Source organism: Lynx rufus, unplaced genomic scaffold, assembly GCF_022079265.1.
Source record: "Lynx rufus isolate CCGP_SWC_20201006 ecotype Redwood Valley unplaced genomic scaffold, mLynRuf1.p SCAF_18, whole genome shotgun sequence".
Lineage (NCBI taxonomy): Eukaryota > Metazoa > Chordata > Mammalia > Carnivora > Felidae > Lynx > Lynx rufus.
In genome coordinates this window covers 10,796,759-10,824,655 of record NW_025814832.1, presented here as the reverse complement: position 1 = coordinate 10,824,655, position 27,897 = coordinate 10,796,759, and the positions used below count along the sequence as shown (strand labels likewise).

The following is a 27,897-nucleotide window of genomic DNA, read 5'->3' as shown; positions in this document are numbered from 1 at the left end:
TTTTCTTTTTTTTTTTTCTTTTTTTTTTTTTTTTTTTTACTTCCCTCCCCAACCCCTCCCCCCAAGGCTAGGACTACTCGTTTGTTCAGCAGTTCTGATGCCAACGATTTACAACGGTGAGGAGCTGGGTCTGGTGAGTAAAGGGCTGGCTGGGCGTGGTCAGGACCCTTAGGTGTATGACTCACTGCGGAGCTTTGAGGAAGTCCTTCATACCTCCCCTCACCTGCCGGGGCAGGTTGGGCTGAAAAAGTCCGTTTGCATCTACTCATGTTACAGACGAACAAACCTAAGTTTAAAAAGACCCTCACAGTGACACAGCAGATAAGCCCTCAGCGAATCCATGTGTTGAGCCAGGTATCGGACGCCTTATGGCTCTACCTTGGGAGGCACGGGTTGTGGATCTGGTGTTTTGAGACTCCGACCGCACCTGCGGTGTCTGGCGGTGGGTTGCCGGTCTCGGGACTCAAATCTGTAGCTACTTTCGAGTCTCGGACAAAACAAGTCTCCCAGAGTTACTAGAAACTGTACCTGCCCAAGCAAAATTCATCCAACAGTTGCCATTTATTTTCCCTTCACTCTTTGGTCCCAACTCCTGGGCGCTCTCGTGCTGGATACAAAGTGGGGGTGGGGTGAGAGGCGGTGATTAGTCACTTACTGCAGTCTTCACACCTTTTATATTTGTATTGTTGTCCTTAACCCTCTCGCATCCAGAAGGTATCCCAGTACACCACCCCTGCGCCCCCGCCCCCCAGACCCGGTTTGCAGGTAGACGCTGAAGTGGCGACAATAGGGGTCTTATGTTGTGAAACACTTGAGACCACAGAGGACGCCTGACACCTAAACAGAGGGGCGTCCAGGCGAGCGGAGGGGCGCGCCCCGCAGCTCCGCTCGGCGGCGGACGGCGCAGTGCGCACGCGCGCCGCCCGCCGCTCAGCGCGTCCCCCGCCGGCTTCCCCCCCGCAGCGCGCCTCTTGCGCCGAGGCCCCTCCCCCGCCCCAAGCGCCCCCCCCCCCCTTCCCGGGAGAGGGCGGTGGGGCGCAGGGAGCGTGCGCGCGGCCCGCCCCGGGCGCGGGCGGAGGGGAGAAGGAGGGGCGCGCGCGGCGGGCAGCCCGCAGAAGCCGGGAGCCGCGCAGGAGAACGGAGCGCCAGCCGCCGCCCGGCCGAGCGGGTAGGGGGCCGCGGGCCGGGCAGGGGACGGGGCCGGGGGCGGGCGGGACTTGAGGCTAACGCGGCTCCAGGGGGCTGGCAGGACCCGGCGGCCGGAGCCCCGCGCGACCCTAGTCTCTGGAAACTTTGTGTCGGTGCCCACACCTGCCCCCCCGGCGGTTCTCGCATCCTTTGGGCGACCGGGAGCGGTGAGGCCCGGGGCCCTCCGCAGCGCCCCCTCCTCGCCGGATCTGGGCGCGCGCCCCCGGCCGCTCCCCGGTGCGGCCGACGCCCCGGCCCCGCGTACCGGCCCTAGGGCTTTTTCGCCAGCATCCTGTCGGCCCCCCTTCCCTCCTCCTCCTCCTCCTTCCTGACCCTCTGCTCTCTGGCTGCGCCATGGTCTCTCCACCTCCTCACCCGCCGTCAGCATCCACCCGCTCTGAGCCACTGGAGCCGTCGGTGGCTTTTTGCATCTTCTATAGGTTTCTGGTGCATTGATAGGAGCAACTTGACTTTCAGCAATGCCAAGTACTCAACTTGAGCGTTCTCTGCGGTGGTAGATTGGGGTGCACAGTGCTAACGTGTCTTTTCGTTTCTCCTAAGTACCCTCGCTTCAAAGCGAAGTTGAGTTGTTTGTGTGCGAGAGGAGTCGCCTGCTGGAGCTGCCTTAAGTGGATTGTATAACTATATTTTATTTAGGTGGATGTTGCCAATGGTACCAGCCAGTGTTATGGTAACTGGGCATCCCAGAGGCACAAATGCAATTCTACAGTGTAGGAATTTTTTTTTTTTTTTTTTTTTTACTACCTTGTACTTTTCATCCAGCAGGACCTCAAGGCATTTGGCATGTGTTATCTAGCTGTTCATTGTAGTTTTATAGGAGAGGTAGGTAGAGAGCATTACCATCCCGTTTTACAGATGTAAAAACGGAGGCAAAGAACCAAATCCTGATTCTCTACTAATCTTAAAGGAATGTGGACCAAGAAACTTAACCCTGAGTTTCCTGGAATTCCTAGTCCATAAGGCCACACAGAAGTATAATGGAATGTTGGAACATCTTCCCTGAGATTGTATAGATCAATTAAAAAGTCAAAGAGGCGGGGACAGGCATCAGCAGCTCCTTGTGAGAGACTCAGCTCTGTCACGAAGTTAAGTGATACTGGACAAGTCACAGCTGCTCCCTGCGTGTTTCCTGTTGTTTAAAATGAGGGGAACAAAGGTGCTGTATTCTTTGCAAAGTTGTGTGAGTGTGTCTGGAAGTTCCACTCACTCCCTTGAGCTGCATTTGGTGATTGTTAGTTGTTGTGGACTCATAAAGGTTCCCATTCTTGGGCTCCCTTTAGAAATGCAGGGAACGAGGTGCCCCCAGAATAAATAAGTGCCTCTTTTTCACTAGGGACACCTGAGAACTCATGTCAGGGACAGGCTGAGGCAGGGACCCCGACCTGGGTGGGAGGAGAGGGTTGCCGGCTGGAGGTAGGAAGGCACCCTGCACAGGCGGCTTGACACATGGGCCCTATTCCTGCCTCCAGCTCTGACTCATCTTCTGACGCTTGGGGGAGGAGAGGTAGTTGCTTGATATTTTTGGCTTTCCCCCATAAAACAGGAGACAGTTTCCTTCATTCCAAGTCTTTTTAACGTCAGCGTCAAACGTGTCTATGCTGAGTTCTCATCTGAAACCTTTCATATTGGTTGAATGCAGGTACGATTTCTGTAATATTCCTTAATAGAATGGCATAAATGTGTGTCTGTGTACATATATATGGATATATGTATGGATAAACTGGTCAGGTGTATAAACCCAGGAAATCTTTTAAAACTTTAGCATGAAAACTTTAGCATTTTTAAATGATGGTCTTTAGGGGAGGAATGTGTGTTTGGTGAATTCCTTTGCAACTGGGATTTTAAGGCAAGGTGGATTAAAAATGCTTTTTCCCACTATCACCAGAAATTCATTAATCATTCTCTGTGTAAAAATTAAAACTTCACAGATAAGGTTAAAGCCTTCTTCTGAGTATCGTTCCCAAAAGTAACTGCTGTGTGTTTCTTTATCGGTCTGTGTGTATCCTCTTAGACTTTTCTAAGCATTTTTATGTCTGTTTGCACAAAGTGATTTTTTAATTGAAATGAATTATTATAAAATTAGCCAGTCCTGTTCATAGAGAATTGGTTTCTGTCTAGAATAGGTAGCATGTGTTTTAAGTACAGCTGGTTGTAAAGGCTTATTTATTATTTCTGTAGCATGGTAGTATTTCTCAGGATGATGGGCAAATGGCCCCTTCTTAAACAACCTCAAAGCAGTTAAATCATTAAGATCCTAGGTATTACTCTCGGTTGAAATGAAGATTTTCCCATTAAAAAAGTATCTTGGAATACTAGTGTATTCATCTTTTCTTTGCTTATAAGGAAGCATAAAAGGGAGCGGAAGGCGGTGGGGGGTGGGGTAGGCGGAGGGGTGTTGCTAAAGCAACAGCACCTGGGTATAAACTTACAGAGCGAACATTTAAGGTAGTAGCTTTAGTTATTTATGAAAGCTTCACTGGGAGACAAAAGGAAGTGTTAATGTGGGCACAGTTCAAATCAGTAGTTTCAGGAGATGGGTGAGTTCAAACAGAATTCCTATCAAGAGTTTATATGTTAGAGGACTTTTGCCATGCCAAAAGTAAAATCATTAAGTGCTGAATATTGGGGTAGCAGGCGAATAAGGTCCCTGACCTCATGAAACTGACAGGCCAAGAGTGACATTTAGAGAGGAAATGTTCTTTCCCCACATTGGCCAGAATTGTGATGGTTCTGAATTCCTGGACATCAATGTTTTATTTACTTAACTTTTTTATTGTGAATTATAACACAGAAAAAAATGTATAAAACGTAAATGGATAAGTTAATGAATTTTTTTAAGAACACAGAAGCATCGGGGCGCCTGGGTGGCTCAGTCGGTTGGGCGTCCGACTTCAGCTCAGGTCATGATCTCTCAGTCTGTGAGTTCGGGCCCCGCGTCGGGCTCTGTGCTGACAGCTCAGAGCCTGGAGCCTGTTTCAGATTCTGTGTCTCCCTCTCTCTGACCTTCCCCGGTTCATGCTGTCTCTCTCTGTCTCAAAAATAAATAAACGTTAAAAAAAAATTTAAAAAAAAAACAACACAGAAGCACCTTCCTCCTATAATTTCCCAGTGACAGCATCTCCCCTCACCTCACCTCAGAGGTAACCTAGCCTTTTTGTAGAAATCACTTCCTTTCTTGTCTGTCATTTTCATCCCCTAAATATTAATATCTAAACAAGTTACAGTTTTCCTGTTTTTACTTTTATGCAAATGGAATCAAAGTAGGTATTCTTTTAAATATTTTTTGGGGGGAATCAACATTGTATACATGTATATATGTAAATATATATACCCACTCATAATTTTTTAAAATTCTTGTAGCATGGTGTTTCTTTTTATGATTCATTCACGTTGTTACCTGTGACTGTGATTGGTGCATTTTTATATGAACTTACCACAAGTTATTTATCCATCTGTTGGTGGATATCTGGGTTGTTTCTGGTCTAGGGCAGTTATGAACAGGGGTCACACGTGTGTGTATCTGCAGCTTTATTAGCTGATGCCTAATTTCCAAAATAGTTGGTACCAATTTACATTCCTCCAGTGGTGTCAGCCTTGAATTTATAATCTGCAGTATTTGTTGTTTAACCACAGTGTGTTTGGATAACCACAGTGTGAATGAATGAATGAATGTCACCTAGGTGGTCTGATCCCTGGCCCTTTGTGTACTAGTGTATTTATATATCCTTGTGTTTAATTGTATGGTTTGGACTGACATACCACCCAAAGGCCAGAGATGGTTTTTCTACTCTATTTAGTTGGCAAATACCCAAGAGAATCATTCCTTCATTTTTTTTTTTAATGTTTATTTATTTTTGAGACCATGCAAGAGACAGAGTGCAAGCAGGGGAGGGGCAGACAGAGGGAGACACAGAATCTGAAGCAGGCTCCAGGCTCAGAGCTGTCAGCCCAGAGCCCGACGCGGGGCTCGAACTCACTAACCATAAGATCATGACCTGAGCCGAAGTTGGATGCTTAACCGACTGAGTCACTCAGGTGCCCCCCCTTCTTTTTTTTTTTTTTTTTTAACAGATGTGTAGTTATAGGAAAATTTAAATATAGTATTAAATATAGTATTAAAAATAAGTGTCTAGTTACCTAGAAGTCTTATTTTTTTAAACATTTTTTGGGGGGTTTATTATTTTTTTAGTAATCTCTACACCCTCAATGTGAGGCTTGAACTTACAACCCCTAGATCAAGAGTTGAATGCTTTTCCAACTGAGCCAGCCAGGTATCCTGACTAGATGTCTTTGGGTGAATCCTACCTCTCAGGCCACTATATGCTGTGACTTGGTGACTTGAATTATGCTGGTGAATGCCTGCCATGTGCCCAGCCCTGAATGTGTAGACCAGCAGTGCTGGCTTTGGTGTGGATGGGTGCAGGAACCCAGGCCAGTCCTTGTTTAAGTATCCTCTAAGGACCCTCTGAGTATGCTTTGTGCATGTGCAGATCCTTTTAAAGGCATTGAGCAACAGACCAAGGCTCATGCTTCCTTGGCATTTCCAAAGGAACCACAGCTTCTTGGCTATGGGGTAAGTTTCTCTTTTACGATCTTTAAAATGTACTCCCCCCTCCCCCCACATCTGCCTTGGTATACCATAGTAGAGGTAATTAAAACTGGATTTGAAATAGAGAATTTCTGCTTTTGAGTAGACAGTTGCCGGGTTAACTTCAATTGCTTGTGTTTGGTGTTGCTAGCTGGGTTTAAAGCTGGGGGGGGGGGGAGCGGTGGCAGCGAGTGTGCTTGAGAGAGATCTGGGGGAGGGGAGCAAGGAGAAGGAAGGGAGAAAGAGAGGATAGGGAGAGATAAGGAGGTTATGTCAGGACAGTTATTAAATGATTAAATTCAGGTATTTTTTGAGTATCTATAGTGCCTAGTATTAACTGCTAACAGTTTGTTTCTGTCCTTAGAGTAGAATGTTCTACAGTTCTGTAGGTTTAGAAAATACCCTCAGGGATATCCTTTTTCTTAGTTGGAGGGATAAAGGATGAATAAATAGCCCAAGGAATGTGAGATTTGTAGTTCCTTTTTTATTCTGTAAGGCATCTTAGAAAATGGCTGTGTATGCTCCATTTTCTGGCTTTACATAAATCATGAGTACTTTTTTAACTTTTGTATTAAAGTTTTTATTCAGATTCTTTAAAATAATCATGATTATAAAAACTACTTAACTATAAGTTAAAAAGTTTTAGGGGCGCCTGGGTGGCGCAGTCGGTTAAGCGTCCGACTTCAGCCAGGTCACGATCTCGCGGTCTGTGAGTTCGAGCCCCGCGTCGGGCTCTGGGCTGATGGCTCAGAGCCTGGAGCCTGTTTCCGATTCTGTGTCTCCCTCTCTCTCTGCCCCTCCCCCGTTCATGCTCTGTCTCTCTCTGTCCCAAAAATAAATAAAAAACGTTGAAAAAAATTAAAAAAAAAAGTTTTAAAGAAAGGATCAAAAGTAGTGTCAGAGCTTCTTCATTTGAGTGATGGGGGTAGAAATCCTATTTGTGTTCTTTTGGTGTCCCTTTGGGCGGGCAGTGATTTGCGGAGGAGCTCTGTGTTCACCTGTTGCAGGGAACGGGGTGGAGTGTGGGTGCTGAGGTCATGGCCATACTGGCTGCATAATGTCACATCCACCCACAGCCCTCGCAGCTCACTTCGAATTCTTGCTCTTAGCACTGACAGAGAGTGACCTCCCGTCCAGTTTGGCCAGCTTTTCCCCCTGCCTTCTCAAAGTCTCAGTGGACAGAAAGGTCCTTTTGAAATTCACATGCAACTGCTGGTCTTAACTTCTGCCTTTGTCTCAGAATAGTTTGAGCATCAAAGGCCTTAGGCGCAGCTCTTCTTGACTCTTTAGGTCTTTGAGTTTGTGGGTACACATGAGAAAATTCTTCCAGTAGAGCATGTTGCTTCTTTTGACTGGTAAACACTTAATGTGGCAGATAGAGAGCATGCCAAGCACCAACCTTCCTTGCTTGGAAGAGAGAGACTATGAGGTGAACTTGCCTGAAGTTTTGAGAAAGTACTGATAAAAATAAAATCCAGTAGAGTACTGTCAGCATACAAGTTACATACAAATCTGAAATCAAAATTTATAATTAAGAATTTCACTAACTTAGCCATTGTGCCACTCTGGTATCCTTGCCAAGTTCTCTTACCAGATCAACTGTTAGTCTGGCTCCCATGTGAAGAGCAGGTGCAGGCCAGAGTCTGGAGGGGGTGGGGGGGGGTGGTTTCGAGTTGACAGCCATTTGTTACAATTAATTTTCTTCTATTCCAAATAATTTTTATTTTTAGAAATTGCAATCATACAGAAAATTACAAAGAACAAATTGGTCATACTTTCTCTATTTTATTAAAAAAAGTGGGGTGAGGATTATAAAGTTGAAGCTTCCTTGGGCTCCTTCCCTTCCTTCTCCACTGAGACGGCCATCCCCCATGAATATGATAGGTTTCACTCCAACCCACTTGATTTATTTATATCTGCTTATTTAAAATTAAACTGCATTTTTCCTTTTTTTTAAATTAATTAATTAATTTATTTATTTTGAGAGAGAGAGAGAGGGAGATAGCGAGCACATGAGTGGGGAGGGCAGAGAGAGGGAGAGAGAATCCCAAGCAGGCTCTGCACTGTCAGCATAGAACCCAAAGCAGGGCTCGAACCCACAAACTGTGAGATCATGACCTGAGCTGAAATCAAAGAGTCAGATGCTTAACTGATGGAGCCACCCAGGCGCCCCTAAAACAGTACAGTTTTAATGAATGTCAGAAGGACACAGAAATCTTCAATAGCCTTTAATTTGTACCATCACATATGTCATGTTTAGGGGACAGAACTTTCAGGGTTAGAAGTTGTATTTCATTTCACATGGTTCTTGCTAAAAACTGGAGAAGTTCAATGTTTGACGGAGTCTCAACTACCTGGTTTAAACTTTGAGCTAAAGAGAATCCAAAATATAAGTGAAATGCAACTTGTTTCATACTGGATTATGTCTTAAGTCCAAATAACTACTGTATTATTTTATTTGAAAATAATTTTTAGAAATGTATATTTATGGAGTTTCTTGTTCCATTTATGCTCATACAAATTACAGTAAATTATGTTTCTCTTTTCCACAATAGCTTAGTTTTATTTTAAATTCCTTTTACAAAGATACTTGCTAGAAATATAAATTCTCAGACCTTTTTATAAATTCTCAGACCTTTACCCCTAGAAATTCTGATTATTATGTCTGAGGTGGGGCCTCGGAACATGGATGGTAACCAGAAGCTCACATGCAGGAGTCCTTGGGACCACACTTTGAAAATATTCCTTTGCCATACTCTGATGACTTCATAACATAATTTCAGCCAAGCCTTTTCTGTAAAGGGCCAGGTAGTAAATATCCTAGGCCTGTGGGCCATACAGTTTCTGCAGCAACTGCTTAACTCACCTTTGTGGCAAGAAAGCAACCATAGTTAATATGTAACAAATGAATGCATCTGTGTTACAGTAAAACTTCATTCACAAACACTGTCATTTAGTTTCATATTGTTTTAATATGTCATGAGATACCGTTCTTTTGATTTGTTAGCATTCTTAGCTCATGGGCTGTACAAAAGCATGTGGCTGGCCAGACATCTGGCTGCCAGTTAGCCAACCCTTGATTTGAACAAGAGTAGAGTGAGGTTGCAAGGCCATTGCATTCTCTCATAGCATGTAAATAACAGTAATATAATCTAAAAAGATTTATATATATTGTCTTATTGTATTAGACAATTTTTTCAGGGGACAATTCAAGACAAGAGAATAACTTCAGGGTCCTCTGCCTTTGGACTTCCATTTAGCTAAAACTTGATTCCATGCATATTGGTGCAGCCACTCTGGAAAACAGTGTGGAGGTTCCTCAAAAAATTAAAAATAGACCTACCCTATGACCCAGCAATAGCACTGCTAGGAATTTACCCAAGGGATACAGGAGTACTGATGCATAGGGGCGCTTGTACCCCAATGTTTATAGCAGCACTCTCAACAATAGCCAAATTATGGAAAGAGCCTAAATGTCCTTCAACTGATGAATGGATAAAGAAATTGTGGTTTATATACACAATGGAATACTACGTGGCAATGAGAAAGAATGAAATATGGCCCTTTGTAGCAACGTGGATGGAACTGGAGAGTGTGATGCTAAGTGAAATAAGCCATACAGAGAAGGACAGATACCATATGTTTTCACTCTTATGTGGATCCTGAGAAACTTAACAGAAACCCATGGGGGAGGGGAAGGAAAAAAAAAAAAGAGGTTAGAGTGGGAGAGAGCCAAAGCATAAGAGAGACTTAAAAACTGAGAACAAACTGAGGGTTGATGGGGGGTGGGAGGGAGGGGAGGGTGGGTGAGGGGTATTGAGTTGGGCACCTTTTGGGATGAGCACTGGGTGTTGTATGGAAACCAATTTGACAATAAATTTCATATATTGAAGAAAAAACATAAATAAAACTTGATTCCACCCTTTGCTATAGGGAGACAGCCAGTTGTCCTCAGTGCAGTAGGCCTGTTATCCCTACGCAGGGAAAGGGTATGGAGCTTTATGGGGTTCCTTCTTTCTAGTTAATTCAAGAGATTTACCTAGTTATCTTACTCTGCTCCAAAACTGTAGTGAGTAATTAATTTCTTTAATTTATAAAGAAAAACGGGAAATTAATTTATCAGTACTTTATAAATGAAGTTAATTTGCTCTAAAATCCCCCAAAATGTGGAATTGGGACTTAGGTATGATGAAGAAATCCTTGTAGGGAGAAAATTGAAGCTCACTGATTGGGTTTTAAGGATGTTGTTATATCCAATAAGACATGGGAATAAAATGATCAAAGGGAGGTCAGCTATTCAATGTTGAGCTCTTAGTTCCGTGAACTTCATTCTGATTTATAAATTCTTTTTTGTCTTCCTTAAAGTAATAATGAACTTTCAAGGACTAAGATCTTATTTATGAAAAAAAACCTGCATTTTTGAGATTTCATAGTCTTGCCTCTCACAAGGTAGTAGTGACTGGCAATTTTGAGGCACATTTATACTTATTTTGGGTTTAATTGCTGTTTATGCTTTTTTTTTCTTTTTAAGTATTCTGCATGTTGATGTTCTGACTTATATAAATCAAAGTTCACTGCTTAACCAAGAATCTATGAGTCATATTTAATTTTTACCACTTAACTCCTTGAAGATTTTATAGGCTTTGCCACAAATTGGTTGCTAGTTATCACCAAACAAATTTAAATATGATTGTGGATTTTGCAAGCATTTTCTTGGTTCAGGTTTATCAGATTTTTTCACACCCTGAGACTATCTCATACCACATAGCAGTTTAGGATTTTTTAGATTCATATCCAGATTATAGATAAAGCACAATCAGACTGACCTTATGTTCCTTAATTTCTTTGTAGTTTTTATTTTCTTCCCCAATGAAATGGGGACATTTTAGTAGTCTTTATTTTTTTTCAACGTTTTTTTATTTATTTTTGGGACAGAGAGAGACAGAGCATGAACGGGGGAGGGGCAGAGAGAGAGGGAGACACAGAATCGGAAGCAGGCTCCAGGCTCTGAGCCATCAGCCCAGAGCCCGACGCGGGGCTCAAACCCACGGACCGCGAGATCGTGACCTGGCTGAAGTCGGACGCTTAACCGACTGCGCCACCCAGGCGCCCCAGTAGTCTTTAGATCAGTTGACCTGTTGTGGTCAGATTGTATGACTAATCAACAGACAACTCATGGAAAAGGGGTTCTGGCCCCAGTGGGGTTACTGCTTTTCTCTGTAGAGTCTGGCAAAGCCTCTTAACCTCCATTTACCTCTGATTCCTCATCTGGGAACCATGACAGCAGAAGGATACTGATCCACGTGAGGCTGATTGTGTTTATGTAGCTTAAACAAAACAGGCATTTGAGATTTTTCCAGCAAGTCCAGCGGGACAGACCAAGGCAGGTTGAAAGTGATGCTTCTCACACTTTACTGTGTATATAGATTAGCTGTTGAATCCCATTCCATAGGTCTGGGACGGGGCCCGAGATTATGCATTTCTGTTAAACTCCAGGTTGGCACTGCTGGGTTTTGGACCTTACTTGTAGTGAGGGTTTGTAGAAAAGGGCTTATGTTCTCCATTTGGGATCTGAAAGTAAGAAGGCTCTTGAATAGCAAGAATGGCAGTATGTTTTAAATGGATTGGAGAAAAAGGATGATAGTATCATCTATGAGGCACCTCCCCAAGAAACAGCCTTCTTTTCCAGCCCCATCGAGTGTTTTACTTTGCTTTGACCCCGTGCCTTCTCTGAATTGCCAAGGCACCCACTGTTTGCACTGCTCATTTGACTCACTTAATGTTAGTCAATCTTTTATTGTTATTCAACAGTTTTATATGTGTATCTTGTATCATCTCTTTAGGATGATAAAATCCTAGCGCAGGGTGATGGCTTATATTACCTTTTTATCCCTGTTGTAGCTATTGCTGCGTAGCACACCATTCCAAAACTCGGTGGTGTAAAAACAACCATTTTTTATGTTGCTCACAGATTCCTATAGGTCAGGAATTTGGACCTCATGTAGTGGGAACAACTTGTCTTTGCTCCATAATGTCTGGGGCCTCTAGTGGGATATTCAAAGACTGTAGGTGACTCAGTGGCTGGGGGCTAGAATCATCAATTTCTCTTTACTCACATATTTCATAGCTGATCCTGGCTATCAGCTGGGCCACTGGCTAGAAGACCTATGTATGACCTCTGCACGTGGTAACCCTGTTGAGCATAGCAGCTGGGTCCTAAGAGCAAGTCCCAAGACAACAAGGTAGAAGTGTGTGCCACGTTTATAATCTAGCTTCAGAAGGGTTATTCCTGCTGTACTCTTCAGGGTGAGTTGGTCACACAGTAAGAAGTTCAAGTGGGATGGGGGAGATATTGTCATTTGTGGCAAAGACATCTTGCCACAATCCTCACAACACTTAGAATAGTGTTGAACACATGACTTGAACTCAGTGAATACTGTTATGTGAATGAGTGACAAGTAATTTAAACACCTAAGTGGATGAAGACTAAATTAAAAGATTCAGTTCCAAATATGAACAGATTACCCCAGGATACCAAAATAAGAATGTGTTCTCACTTTTTATAGTTATTGACAGTCTCTTCTCCATACACGGGAATAATCTCTGAATTTACAGAGCTGAACTTTTTTTTTTTTTTTTTAGAGAGTGTGCAAGTGGGGGAGAGGGCAGAGGGAAAACCAGAGAATTTTAAGCAGGCTCCATGCTCAGCACAGAGCTTGACATGGGGCTTGATCCCATGACCTTGGGATTATGACCTGAGCCAAGAAATCAAGAGTTGGGCGTTCAACTAACTGAGTCACTCAGGCGCCCCTGGAGCTAAACTTCATAAACCTGCTCTCTTCAGGTGGACTGCCCATGTCATTCTTTGGAGTGTGGTATATTCTCCATCCAGCAGCTGGTTACAGCCTTAAAATGATTGGCCTTTTAGTTCTTGGGATGGTGGTCCACATGAGCACATTGAGATGGCCAGTCAGATCACTACACAGGCAGTTGCTGTACAGCACTTTACATGTGCTCTGTGTATCACACTGGGGCAATATCTGTGGCCAAACCAGAATGGTGTCTCTGTTGTTAGCTTTGTATGTATTATGGATATTTATCCTCATTCCAGCACACCTTGCTATCAGTTAATTTATGTAGTGGGAAAAGCAAAAACAACCCTTCCTCCAGAAGTAAGATGTTGAGGTGGTTTAGCCAAATTACTAAAGCTTGACAGATGAGCAAGAACAGATTGTGAGTATCTTTTATTTCATTTATTTATTTTTTTTTAATGTTTATATTTGAGAGACAGAGTGCAAGTGGGGAAGGGGAAGAGACAGGGAGACACAGAATCCGAAGGAGGTTCCAGGCTCCTTGCTGTCAGCACAGAGCCCGACGGGGGGGATTGAACCCATGAACCATGAGATCATGACCTGAGCCAAAGTCGAATGCTTAACTGACTGAGCCATCCAGGTGCCCCTCATTTTATTTTAATACAAATCTAACTCAGCATTTGTTTGAATTTTATTCTTAGTGTGCTATCAGAAGGGTTGAAAGATTGCTACATTATGATTTTTATTTGTAAGAGTATTTTAATTTTTCCCCCAATGGAACACATCTCCAATTTAATCATGAAAATTAATGAGAAAAGTAACATTTATTTATTTATGGCAATGGAGGCTAACATGCTTCTATTTTAAAAAGGGTGACTTTATCTAGTTCTAAAAAACAAACAAAACCTTGAACATTTAACTGAAGGAGAAAATGTGATTACATACGCTTTTCAGGTATTAAAAAAATAACTCTGCAGGCCTCCAGTATATACTATGCCCTTCTGAAATTCCTAAAGTTAAAAATAATTTAGATCATTTAACACAGTCATTTCTAGCATCATTATGGCCATTTTCTGCTTATTCAATGTGAGAAGAGAGAAGGCAGTAGATACAATTTCAGTTTTTAACTGCTAATGCTAGTGGTTATTTGCTATGACTTAAAAAAAAAAAAAAAAGAAGAAGAAGAAGGAAAACTAGCCCCTATGGCCTGGGGATGGATGCTCTGAGTAGATTGTGACTCCAGGTAGCTCCAGGTACGGATACCCAGTGCTAACTCCAGGCTGGTGCCCCAGGAGTTCTCCAGTGCAGGGAGCTATCAGGTGTTAATAGCTTATGCACTGAGATTACAGGCCACCTGGACAGACACTAATTCTGCATTTTGCTTAGCACTTTAGTGCTTTGATGGTTATTATTCAGGCCAGCAAGACGTTTCTTGTAAACAAAGAAGTACCTCTCTGAGGTTGGCTTAGGACAGCTCCTCCTTTTTGTCTTGCATCACACACCTCCCCCACCCCCGTTCCCCTTGCCAGGAAAGCATTTTTTCCCTCCAAGAAGTAAATGCAGCTGCCAGAGCAACTTGGAAGAACTGAGTTGAACACCATGGACAGCGACATGGCCATTCCTTGGCGAGCCCTCTGGTCATCTCAGAGACAAGTGTGCTGCAGGGGGAGTGGTATGTTCACTCAGTACCTTGCAGTCTTTGATCCCTCAACCATGGCTCAGTCTCTTACTCCGCTAATAGATGCCCTTCCTCTGTCTTCCAGTACACATTTACTAAGTTGATTTTGACAAAGCTATGATGGAATACACATGTATCCTTCATGATCAGACTCTCCTGAGCTTGGCACTGACACTAGGGCTTCTTGTTGTGGAGCTGCTCCTTGGTGAGGTCCCTCTGCTGTCAGGGAGCTTTCTGTGTCCTGACAGCTACCTGGGTCTGCAGCAGTATGTCCCTTTTCTGGGCGATAGGAGAAACTGGAGTAGCTCAGCCCATCTGGGCATTTCTGTAAGTAGCACTTACACACATTCTTCGTAGGCAGATCCAAGACCCTTTGGACGCACTGAAGGCGTCGGCTGGTGGTGTTGGGAGTGCTGTAAGGCAGGTGCTGAGCCACTCCCCACAGTCTCACAGAAAGGCGGTGTGTGGGCTTGAGCTAGGAGCCCGGAACCTTGGTTCTCTTCCTGGTTCTGTTATGTATCTTCTCTAAGTTGAAATCATCTCACGCTTTCTGAACCTTCTATTTTCTGATCTGTAAAACGGGTCAGGAGTGTTTGTCAGAGGAGCATCAGTTATATTTGTGCCCTCTGAGTGCTCTTTGGCAGACGTTGTTTTTCTAAACCTTGGACCTAGCTTTAGCATTTTATGCAGGTTTGTTGGCACAAGACTGACTAGCAGCAGCAGGGAGGGAGCATCATGTCTGTCTCACTTGGATTCTGCCCTGAGGACTCACAATCTGTTGTCTCTGCAGTACCAAGTGGCTTAGCACTGCCCAACAAAGGAGAGTTAACAGAGCAAGTTAGGCTTCCAGGCCACCCATTACTTATCCTTGATGAAAAGACCAGCAAGTCTGGAACCCTTTCCTCAGGAGGGCAAGTGACTTCCCAAACAGAATGATGATTTGGGAGACCATAAGACTGAGTCACTATTAATTAGACAGTAACCAAGTAACCTGGTTGGAAATTTGATTAGCATCTTCCAGATTTTCCACATTCAGGAAGGGAGTGATCACCAGCAGTTTGAGAGCCTAATTCTGTGTTTGTTACTGCAGTGACTTTGCTTTTTAAATCACTAGGATCGTGCCAGGGAAAAACTTGGAAGTGGCACGAGACTGTGTTCTGCGGCAGGACAGGATGTTCTCATAAAAGTTCTGCCCATTTCCATTTACAACTAACACACACATCTGTACACATTTCCTTATGCAACTATTTCTTGTTTCTCTTCAGGATGTGATCTCACCTGTACACTTCATGTATGCTGCCATCAGAAGGGGTCCCCAAGAAAGTTGTAACCTTGGGTGGGGCAGAACCCTTCAGACAAGGGCTCTTTCTGGGGAGGGACTTAGGATCTCTGTGTTCCAGCACTCTGAGTGCCCCAGTCTTGAAGCAGGGAATCTGGGTGGCTCACTCCAGCATTGACCTCTACAAGATGACCTCTACAGGATGTGTCCTCTGACTGGCAGCATCACCTACAAAATGCCAGTTACTGAGTTCCAGCTCCACTCTGGAACTACTGAAGTGGAAACTCTTGGGGTGTGGTTCAGCAGTCTGTGTTTTAACAAGATTCTGAAATATGTTAAAGTTTGAGAACCACTCCATTATGAAGCTATAACTTTTATTATTTTTTTTTATTGAGGTATAATTGATATATAACATTTCAGGTGTACAACATAATGATTTAAAAAAAATGTTTTTAAGTTTATTTTCAGAGAGACAGAGACAGCATGAGCAGGGGAGGGCAGAGTAAGAGGTGGGGGGAGAGAGAGAATCCCAAGCAGGCTCCACACTGTCAGTGCAGAGCCCCGTGTGGGGCTCGAACTCATGAACCGTGAGATCATGACCTGAGCTGAAATTAAGAGTCGGATGCTTAACTGACTGAGCCACCCAGGTGCCCCCAACATAATGTGATATTTCTTTTTTTTCAAGTTATTAAAAAAATTTTTTTTAATGTTTATTCATTTTTGGAGACAGAGACAGAGTATGAGTGGGGCAGGGGCAGAGAGAGAGGGGCACACAGAATCTGAAGCAGGCTCCAGGCTCTGAGTTGTCAGCACTGAGCCTGACGTGGGGCTCAAACTCACAGACCTCGAGATCATAACCTGAGCTGAAGTCAGACGCTTAACCAAGCCATCTAGGCGCCCCTGATTTGATATTTCTATTAGTATAAAATGATGATCACAATAAGTCTAGTTAATATGCATCACTATACATAGTTATAAGTTTTTTGTGTGTGATGAGAATTTTAAGGATTTACTCTTAGCAACTGTCAAATATGCTATACAGTATTATTAATTTGTACATTACATCCCCATGATTTATTTATACCTGGAAGTGTATCTTTAAACGCCCTTCACCCATCTAGTGCCCCTTCCCCCCACTTCTGGCAATGATCAGTCTGCTTTCTGTATCTGTGAGCTCCAGTTTTTGTTTTCTTTTTTAAATTTTTTTTTTTTCTTTTCAATGTTTTTATTTATTTTTGGGACAGAGAGAGACAGAGCATGAACGGGGGAGGTGCAGAGAGAGAGGGAGACACAGAATCGGAAACAGGCTCCAGGCTCCGAGCCATCAGCCCCGAGCCTGACGCGGGGCTCGAACTCACGGACCGCGAGATCGTGACCTGGCTGAAGTCGGATGCTTAACCGACTGCGCCACCCAGGCGCCCCTTTGTTTTCTTTTTTGATTCCACATACAACTGATACAGTATTTGTCTTTTTCTGACTTATTTCACTTAGCAAATCTCCCTCAAGATGTGTTCATGTTATCTCAAATGTAAGATTTTCCTTACGGCTGAATAATATTCCACTGTGTATTTATACCACATTTTCTTTGTCTCTTCAATCTGTCAGTGGATCTTCAGGTTGTTTCTGTGTCTTGGCAATGAACATGGGGGTGCATGTTTTTTCAAGTGAGTGTTTTCATTTTCTTAAGATAAATACCTGGAAGTGGACTGCTGGATCATATGGTACTCCTATTTTCTTTTTTTTTTTTAAAGTAACCTCTACCCCCAATGAGGGGCTCAAACTCATGACCCCAAGATCAAGAGTCACATGCTCTGGGGCGCCTGGTTGCCTCAGTTGGTTGAACGTCTGACTTTGGCTCAGGTCACAATCTCACGGCTTGTGGGTTCGAGCCCTGCGTTGGGCTTTGTGCTAACAGCTCAGAGCCTGGAGCCTGCTTCGGATTCTGTGTCTTCCTCTCTCTCTGCCCCTCCCCTGCTTGTGCTCTGTCTCTCAAAAATTAATAAACATACAAAAATTTTTTAAAAAAAGAAAGAGTCACATGCTCTACCGACTGAACCAGCCAGCTGCCCCTGGGAATTCTATTTTTAATTTCTTGAGTTGCCTCCATACTGTTTTCCATGGTGGCTGCACCAGTTTCCATTCTCACCAACAGTGTCCACAGGTTCCTTTTTCTCCACATTCTTGCTAACACCTGTTGTTTCTTGTCTTTTTGATAATAGTCATTCTAACTATAACTATGAGATATCTAATGATATCTCATTGTGATATATCACATTGTTTTACAGATGTTGAACCATCCATGCATCCCTGGGGAACGAATCCCACTTGATTGTGATGTATTGTTCTTTTAATGTATTGAATTTAGTTTGCTGATACTTTGTTGAGGATTTTTGTATTATGTTCATTAGGGATATTGGCCTGTAATTTTCTTGTGATGTCCTTGTCTGGTTTTAGTATCAACATAATCCTGACCTTGTAAAATGAGTTTGGAAGTGTTCCTTCCTTTTGTATGTTTTGGAAGAGTTTGAGAAGAGTGGTATTAATTCTTAAATGTTTGGTAGAATTCACCAGTGAAGCTCTGTGGTCCTGGACTTTTGTTTGTTGGAAAGTTTTTGATTACTGATTCAATCTCCTTCCTAGTTACTGGTCCAGTCATATTTTCTACTTCTTCATGATTCATTCTTGGCAGGTTGTATGTTTCTAGGAATTTGTCCATTTAAGTTGTCCAGTTTGTTGGGATATAATTATTTAATATAGTCTCTTATGATCTTTGGTATTTCTGTGGTATCAGTCATAACTTCTTGCATTTCTGATTTTATTAATTTGAGTCCTCTTTTTTTCTTAGCCTAGTTGAAGGCTTGCAATTTTATTATCCTTTTAAAGAACGAGCTTTCAGTTTCATTGATCTTTTCTATTGTCTTTTTAGTCTCTATTTTTTTAGTCTCATTTATTTTCGCTTTGACCTTTGTTATTTCCCTCCTTCTACTAATTTTGGGCTTTTTTTAAAATCTAGTTTCTTGAGGTGTAAAGTTAGATTTTTTTTGAGAGCTCTCTTGATTCTTGATGTAGGTATTTGTCATTATGAACTTCCTTCTCAGAACTGCTTTTGCTGTATTCCATAAGTTTTGGTATGCTAGATTTCCATTTTCATTTGTCTCAAGGTAGTTTTTTATTTTTTATGACCCATTAGTTCAGTAGCATGTTGTTTAATCTCCACATATTTGTTAATTTTATAGTGTTCTTCCTGTAATTGATTTCTAGTTTCATACCATTGTGGTCAGAAAAGATGCTAGATATCACTTCAGTCCTCTTTTATTAATACTTGTTTTATGGCCTAATGTATAATCCATCCTGGAGAATGTTCCATGTGCTCTTGATAATATGTTTTCTCTTGCTTTTGGGTTTAAGTCCATCTGGTCTAAGGTGTTGTTTAAGGCCAATGTTTCCTTATTGATTTTTGAACTGGATGATCTATCCATTATTGAAAGTGGGGTGTTAAAGTCCCCTACTACTATTATATTGCTGTCTATTTCTTCCTTTGGGTTTATTAATATTGTTTTGTATCCTTAGGTGTCCCTATGTTAGGTACATAACTACTTTTCATGTTTTTAAAAAGTAATCTCTAAGCCCAACATGGGGCTTGAACTCAAAACCCTGAGTTCAAGCATACTCCACCGACAGAGTCCACCAGGCACCCCTGTATCATTATGTCATGCCCTTCTAGTCTCTTATTACAGCCTTTGTTTTAAAGTGTTTTTTTGTCTGATGTAAATATAGTTATCCCAGCCTCCTTTTGGTTTCCATTTACATGTAATGTCTTTTTCTGTCCCTTCACTTTCAGTATGCTTGTGTCCTTACATCTGAAGTCAGTCTTTTGTAGGCAACATGAGTCTTTTTTCATTCAGCCATTTTATCTTTTGATTGAAGAACTTAGTTTATTTATATCTAATTACTGACAGGTACATACTTATTGCCATTATTGTTAATTGTTTCCTGGCTATTTGTAAATTCTGTTACTTTTGTCTTTGTGATTTGATGATTTTGTGGTATGCTTAGGTTCCTTTACCTTTTGTGTACCTATTATAGGCTTTTGTTTTGTGGCTACCATGTGGCTTATTTATAACAACTTACAAGAGTCTGTCTTAAGCTGATAACAACTTAAGTTTGAATACATGCTAAAGCTCTATGGTTTTACTCCCCCCCCCACACTTTATATATACATTTTTTCCATTCTATATTTTTGATGTCACATTTTACATCTTTTTTTTTTTTTAAGTTTATTTATTTTTGAGACAGAGAGAGACAGAGCATGAACGGGGGAAGGTCAGAGAGAGAGGGAGACACAGAATCCGAAGCAGGCTCCAGGCTCTGAGCTGTCAGCACAGAGCCAGACGCGGGGCTCGAACTCACGGACCGTGAGATCATGACCTGAGCCGAAGTCGGACGCTTACCGACTGAGCCACCCAGGTGCCCCAACATTTACATCTTTTTATCTTGTATATCCCTTAACTAATTATTGTATTTACAATTTTATTACTTTTGTTTTTTTAACCTTTATACTAGCTTGTGATTAATCTACCACCTTTACATTGTTATTCTAAATTTTACTATATTTACCTTCACCAGTGAGATTTATACTTTTACGTGTTTTCCCATTACTTTCTTTTTGGCTTAAAGAAGTCCTTTAATATTTCTTGGAAGGCTAGTTTAGTGGTGATGAACTCCTTCCTTTGCTTTTGCTTGTCTGGAAAACTCTCTCCTTTACTTCTGAATGACAGCTTTGCTGGGTATTCTTGGAAGTTTTTTTTTTTTACTGCCCTGAGTATGTTGTGCCACACCCCTCTGGCCTGCAAAGTTTCTGCTAAAAAATCTGATACTCTTGGGGGGGGGGGGTCCCTTTTATGTAGCAAGTTGTTTTACTGCTTTTATTCTCTCCTTGTCTTTTAACATTCAACAGCTTGATTATAATGTATCTTAGTGTGAGTCCCTTTAGGTTCTTCTTTGGAATTCTCTGAGCTTCCTCAGTCTGGATATCTGTTTCCTTCTCCAGCCAGGTTAGGGAAGCTTTCAGCCATCATTTCTCCAAATACATTTTGTGTTACTTTCTCTTATAATGTGAATGTTGGTCCACTGGAGATGTTGTCCCATAAGTATCTTAAGCTGTCTTCACTTTTCTCATTCTTTTGCTGCTCTGATTGTGTCATACAGGTCTCCTGTTGAAACCCTCTAATATATTTCTAGTATATTTTCCAGTTCAGTTAGTGTGTTCTTCAGTGCTATGATTTCTATTTGGTACTTTCTTATATCATCTATCTGTTGAAGCTCTGTGTTCACTCTTCTCTCAAGTTTAGTGAGCATCTTTATGACTCTTATTTTGAAGTCTTTATTAGGTAAATCACTTCAATCTCGTTTCCTGAGATTTTATCTTGTTCTTTCATTTGGAACATATTCCTGTTTCTTTATTTTCCTCAACTCTGTGTTGATTTCTATGCATTAGATACCCACCTCTCCCAGTCTTGAAGGAGTGGCCTCGTGCAGGAGATAAACCTGATTGTTCAATACTGCCTTAGTTTTGGTTTTCTCTCAAACCTTTGTGATTGTCCAAGCAGCCTATTTATTTTTAGTGGCTCCTAGTAGTTGGCCATGTGACAGGTCATGTTCTAAAGGGGAGGATCTCAGTCAGCAGCTTTTAACATATGCAGATATACATAATAACCCTGTGGGACTGCAAAAGTTGTCTGTCCCACTGGCCAGCCAAGCCAGGTGGTCTAGAGGTGCCCCCCTGGGCAGCAGTCACAAAAATCAGGGCACCAGACAGGTATACAAGTTCCTTTCCAGGAGATACTGGAGACCTAGAGTGGGGCAGAGGGAAAGCACAGAGACGGTATCCCCTGGCCTCCACCCGAGGCTCAAGCTCCAAAACAAGCAATAGCCTTTTTCACAGAAAGGCAGAGGGAATGTTTCAGTTGGCTGTCTGTGCAGTGCCCTGGGGGTAGCCAGCTGAAGTCTCTTCAGTTCCAACAATCTCATGGGGTGCAGAGGCGCAAGCCCTGCTGACCACCAGAGCTGGCAGGCAGTGGGTCCCCTGGTGGCAGCCACCAAAACCAGGACACCAGACACATGTCTGGGCACTTAACAGTTAATCCCAAGTTCCTCGCTGGGAGAGGAGGGAGAGGATGACAGTGGATGCTTATTACATCCATGTGTGTTTAATTAGAAGCCTGCCCCTCAAGCCGCATGCTATAACTATTTTTAAAGGTTTTCAAAAATGTTAAATAGTAACATGTCAGATGATCCAGCCCTTCTAGTCCTAGGTATTTAACCAAGAGAAAGGAAGGCATACCTCCACAGATACCTATATATGAATGTTTTACACCATTGTATACATCAGCTTTGCTTGTAATAGCCTCAAGCTACAAACAACCCAGTTTCCATCAGTAAGTGAATAAACCATCTATACCATGGAATGCTACTCAGCAGTAAAAAGGAATGAACTGTTGATACATGCAACAACATAGAGGAATGTCAAACTATGGCGAGTGAGAAAGCCAGGCCAAACAAAAAAACCTATATTATCATTCTGTTTTATAAACATCTAGGAAATGTAAAAATAATGACAGAAAACATCAGTGGTTGCTTGGAAATGGGGCTAGAGGGTGAGGGAGGGATGAATTATAAAGGAGCGTGAGGAAATTTGGAGGTGGTGATGGATCAAATTATGTTGAGGTCATGGTGTGTCGAATATACACAGAATTCAAAACTCATTGGCGCCTGAGTGGCTCGGTCAGTTAAGCATCTGACTCTTGATTTCGGCTCAGGTCATGATCTCAGAGTCAAGGGATCAAGATCCATGCTGAGTGTGGATCCTGCTTGGGATGCTCTCCCTCCTTCTCTCCCTCCCCTGCACACATTCTCTCTTCCTCTCTCCAAAAATAAAAAAGAATTCAAAAATTGAAAATTCCTCAAATTGTACACTTGGTCAAGTTGTGTATCAACTTGTATGTCAGTCATACCTCAACAGAGCTGTGGAAAAAGTTAAATGTGATGGTTACCTGGGAAAAGCAGAGGGACAGGTAGGGGAGGAACCCATTTTTAACAATGCTTGTTGGTGGTCATCATACTGTTACATAAACAAAAAACTAAGATGTCCAATTTGGAAGAGAGAATGAGATTTCCGATGCTGTCCGCAGCACCAGCACCTCCTGCAGGTAGCATTTGTGAAGCTGGCCCCCTGCGCCTGGCTTAGCTGAGGGCACGTGGAAGAGACTCTAGCTTGTTCTGCCTCTCTTCTGGGCCCATTGAGCAGTGCCTTACATTTCCTTTCAAAAAACTTGTTATGGCCCAAACTGCAGTTAATGTTTGTCACACCGTGGGTTACATGTCAATTCACAAAAAGCTGAGACTTAGATTGATACTTCCAAACTGGCACATCCTTTAAATGCACATCTAGATATATTTAGCGTGCTTTCCACTCCCTAGATTTATTCCAGTCAAACCCAATTTAGTAGTAAAAACCCAGGAGGAATTCTTTTGAACTTCCTGATTGGCTACATTGTTGCCTCTTTGTCTTTCTGCAGATCTGATTTGTATCCACTGTGATCAACACTCTGAATTAGGACTTTCCAGATCCTGACCCAGGACTGCAGAGTAACCAGATTCCTCACAAGTGAGTGGCTCCAGCACCACTTCTGTCCGTGGAACTGAAAGTGTTCTTATTCACCTGAAATCACTTTAGGTGCCCCTACCCTACCCTGGGTGGGGATGAACACACTTCCCAGTGGGCCCAGACTATAAAGCAGTCAGTGTGAGAAAGTGATGTGTCTGAAATCTCAGGAAACCAATATTTTCCATTTCTTTTGTTACTGGTTTACTCTATGGGCATTATATAATATTAAAGTCTTTTATATCAAATACTCTACTAATTTAAATGTAGATTTTCAAATATTAAACTACATTTTAATTTCAACACGCATCTGAAGCCAGTGGGATTCATCTTGCTGTTGAGAATTGTCTGAGGAAGGTGACGTTCTCATTTAACCACACCCAGGGTCAGGTCAGCCGAAATTGCTCATGAACTTAGACTAATGTATTTTTTTTAATTATGTAACTCATCTAAGTAATCTCTATACCCAACTTGGGGGGTCGAACTCACAACCCTGAGATCAAGAGTTGCATGCTCTTGCTGACTAAGAGCACGCAAGCTAGGGAGGGGCAGAGAGATGGGGACAGAGGATCCAAAGCAGACTCTGCTTTAATAGCAGTGACCCTGATGTGGGGCCCAAACTCTCGGACTGTGAGATCATGACCCCTGCTGAAGTCGGGCGCTTAACTGAGACACCCAGGTGGCCCGAGACTATTGTATTTTTGAGATCATGGCCTTCAAAGTGCCTTGGGTTATTCCCATGGAGACACCACAGCACAAGTTACTATTTAGCTATTTTGTTTTTTAAATAACGAAGGGCTAAGGTGACCAAATGTCCTGGCTTTTCTGGAACTCATTCTGAATTCAGTATCTTTTTAGTTCATAAAGGCAGTTCCTTTAATATATTACCTAATGTGATCATTTTTATACCTTTATAAGATTGCTATGTCTAGAACTAGGTTTAGGAAGATAATAGCAATCATAGCAGCATAAGTAGGCAAGAAGTGTATGAAAGAACATGGCTACAGGAGTGATCAGAATTTCTCGTTTCTTCCTAATTACCAAGGAACACCACTCCCTTCAGTTCGAGCAAGGCCCTGCAGGATTGCTGTTCAGGAACCAGTTGGGCATGTTTCTGAGTTTAGACTATTTCTAAAATAGAATGACTATTTCCATTTAGTGCCTCTTTTTTTTTTTTTTTTTTTTTTTAATAGAATCACCAGAGAGCTGAGTTTTAACCTTGATTTTAGGCTACTTTTCCTGTTAATCAATAGGAAATGATTTGTCTACATCCTTGAAAGAATGGAGTCTATTATAGAAAATGACCACTTCTAATCCTTTCACCTTCCCATTCCACAAAACTATAGAAGGCCATGATGAATCAAGAATCGATAGCATTTAAAGTACTGACAGATACCTGTGTTTTGCAGGAAGGACACTGATTTTGGATTCCTTGGTGGAGGAACACAAAACCCTCTGGTCTTGCTGCCAACGATGCAAGTGTGATTGCTGGCATCTTCATGGGCTCCAGAGGTCACAGCACGCTCCCACGGACTCTCATGGCCCCTCGGATGATTTCTGAGGGAGACATAGGAGGCATCGCTCAAATTACCTCCTCTCTCTTCCTGGGCAGAGGCAGTGTGGCCTCCAACCGGCACCTCCTCCAAGCTCGTGGCATCACCTGCATCGTTAATGCTACCATTGAGATCCCCAATTTCAACTGGCCCCAATTTGAATATGTTAAAGTGCCTCTGGCTGACATGCCCCATGCCCCCATTGGACTGTACTTTGACACTGTGGCCGACAAGATCCACAGTGTGAGCAGGAAGCATGGGGCCACGTTGGTGCACTGTGCCGCGGGGGTGAGCCGCTCGGCCACTCTCTGCATCGCTTACCTGATGAAATTCCACAGTGTGTGCCTGCTGGAGGCGTACAACTGGGTGAAAGCCCGTAGGCCTGTCATCAGGCCCAACGTAGGTTTCTGGAGGCAGTTGATAGACTACGAGCGCCAGCTCTTTGGGAAGTCGACAGTTAAAATGGTACAGACACCTTATGGCATAGTTCCAGACGTTTATGAGAAAGAGTCCCGACACCTGATGCCTTACTGGGGGATATAATGCCACCAAAGCCTGCATCAGCAGCCCCTTGAGCAGTACCAGCATCTGCTACACACCGTCTGTTCCCCTCTTCACCTTTCTTTTCAAATGGTTGACTCCTGGCTCTCCCTGAAGTGTTTTTTACACTGGGTGTTCAGGTTTATTTTAAAAGATGGGGGGTGGGGGGGAGGAACATAAGGGGAATGCATACATTGCTAGTAACATTTTTAAAACTAACATTTTGGAATAGTGTTTATGAAAATCTTTAACTGGCTTTTAATCATTTTTAACAATTTGAACAGTTTAATAAACTGGTTCTGCTATATTCTGAATCCCATGCCTTTAGGCATCATGGCAGGTGCCAGAGGAGCTCAGTGCAAAAATCACTTTGGGTCCTGATTAACCCTTTAGAGACAAGCTTTGCCCAAGGCTGCTGACCACACAAATGCTTAGGGAAGATTGATACCAGCTTCAGTCTCTACTGGATTAGCCCTACTCTTTCCTTTCCTATTTAGTGACTCTGTAAGTTAAAAAACAAAAACAAAAAAAAAACCTTTGTTATCTAGTTGTTAAGTAATTATAATGAAATCTGCTGCAAACACCCTCTTGGAATCATTGTGCCCCAGGACTACATTAGCATTATTTTTAATAAATATATCTGCATAACCTATTAGAATTTTTACTAAGAACTCCAGGGTGTGTGTATGTGTGTGTTGATGCTGGAAGAAAGATGCTCTCCAGTAACTGCATTAAAATCCGGCTCCGGTGACAACTATGCCACTTAAAATAGACCTCTCGGCTGAACTGTGTCAACGTTTCACATCCTTGCAGATGGGCAGACGTTAATATCAGTCACAGTGCTAAAGCTGTGGAAAACAGCACAGAGTGTCCACTCTGATAAAAGATACAGTTTTCGGATGTCTTTGGCAACTGGAGTGCACCAAAGCAGTGAGTCCTCCATCAAAGAAATTGTTTTTTAACAAAAGCTATGCCTTTGCTCCACATAAAATGTCCTAAACCAAACCTCCATAGAAGTGACCATCAAACAACAATGACTTCTTTTGTTGAAACTTGGAACCATGTCATCCGGTTCACTGCTCCTAATAAATATGACAGCATAACTCATCAGGGACTTGGGAGAAGTGTAATTAGTTCTTCCCTATTCCACACTCCTCACAAACTATTGGGAACCATCAGATTGCCCCTGCTCACAGTGCTGCTTTATCTTTCTTCATTTGCCACGTAGGTTGTAGCTTGCTTCTCTGTGGAATAATTTTCTAGGCTTTTGGCCCGTCTTGACAAGAAGCCATAAATATGCCGGTTATATATTTTCTAGATTTTTATCTGGTCCGTGGCAGTGGTTTCATCCAAATTCTACCTTGTTTCTTCCCAGTCATTCACTTTTATAAACATGTACTACAGTCTAGGAAAGTTAAAATGAGGTTAGTAGTTTGTGTGGGAAATCAGAGGAACCCATAAATGAATGCTGCATCAATTAGCACATGATCGAAAAGCAGTCAAAAGAACAAAGCAATTCGTGGCTGTGGAGGCTATGGCTTCTCTAGTATGAAGGCAAACTGTAAGTCCTGTAGTCTTTGGATAAGAGTCCAAAAATAACCACTGTACTACAGTAAGAGAACACTGGGTGACAGATGTTCTTGGTAGGAAAATTTCCGGCAGAAATCCCGGCCAACACCACTACTGGGATGTAACTAAGCATTCTTAGTACTTAAGAAGCCTAACACCTTTCTAATCTAAATGTCAGAGTTTATTAGCTGGTCACAAAAGGAAGGCGTGTGACCTAGAAGGTGTTAGGGGAATTTCTGTGGTGATCCCCAGTGCAGGGCAAGCATTTCAAGTTTCTATAATGTAGAGGCCCTATAATCTTACCAAAGCTTAGGATCACACAAGTTATCAAAAGGCAAGTAGAAGGCATCTTTAAACAAGACATAGGTACATGCATACAAAATATTCAAGTAATTTAGAATATGCAACCTATTTAGAGTGTTAACTAGTAGTCACAGGACAAATAAGGCACGGATAATATACCCTGTGCCGCCTCTACATTGAGCACGTCCAGACAAAAATTAAGTTACACACTAAGCCATAAAACGTCTAAAAGCAAAACACAATACCAAAAGAGAAAAGCGCTTATTCACCGCCACTCAGGCAGCGGGGCGGGAGCTGTCGGCACCTCACACAGTACCGAAAGAAGTAACCTTGGTTACTGTTTCCAAGGACACTGGACTCGGCGCGTCAGAGCCGAGATGTAGACGAGCGCAGTGTTGAGTCGTCTGAATAAACTTGCACACGTAAAGAAAGTGCAAGGGTATGGTTCCACACTCTGGAAATCCTTACTGGTGGTATGTGAGTGAACATTTCCACTACTAAACAGTATTTTTCATAGCAAAGCCTTTTGGCGTCTGCTGTATATGCCTCTAGCGCCTCCCATGGAGTGACCAGACCTACCGTACCTGGTGAGGCCGGCAGTGATTATCCTTGCGCTCTGCAACCTCTCTAGGAATGGAACCATTCTGGTTAGCAGGTGAGCACACGTTAAAAATGTCATTGACACAGGCCATTGCGACAGAAT

General features: G+C 42.6%; 1 protein-coding gene across 1 annotated transcript; it reads left to right on the top strand.

Annotated features, from left to right (window-relative positions):
- The first annotated feature begins 1,048 nt into the window (after nt 1-1,048).
- Nucleotides 1,049-25,970, top strand: DUSP14 (dual specificity phosphatase 14). The gene is made up of 3 exons (XM_047080877.1): nt 1,049-1,168; nt 23,144-23,232; nt 24,639-25,970. Exon 3 carries the CDS (start codon nt 24,729-24,731, stop codon nt 25,323-25,325), a length of 597 nt encoding a protein of 198 aa, XP_046936833.1. The 5' UTR covers nt 1,049-1,168; nt 23,144-23,232; nt 24,639-24,728; the 3' UTR covers nt 25,326-25,970.
- Nucleotides 25,971-27,897: the final 1,927 nt, after the last annotated feature.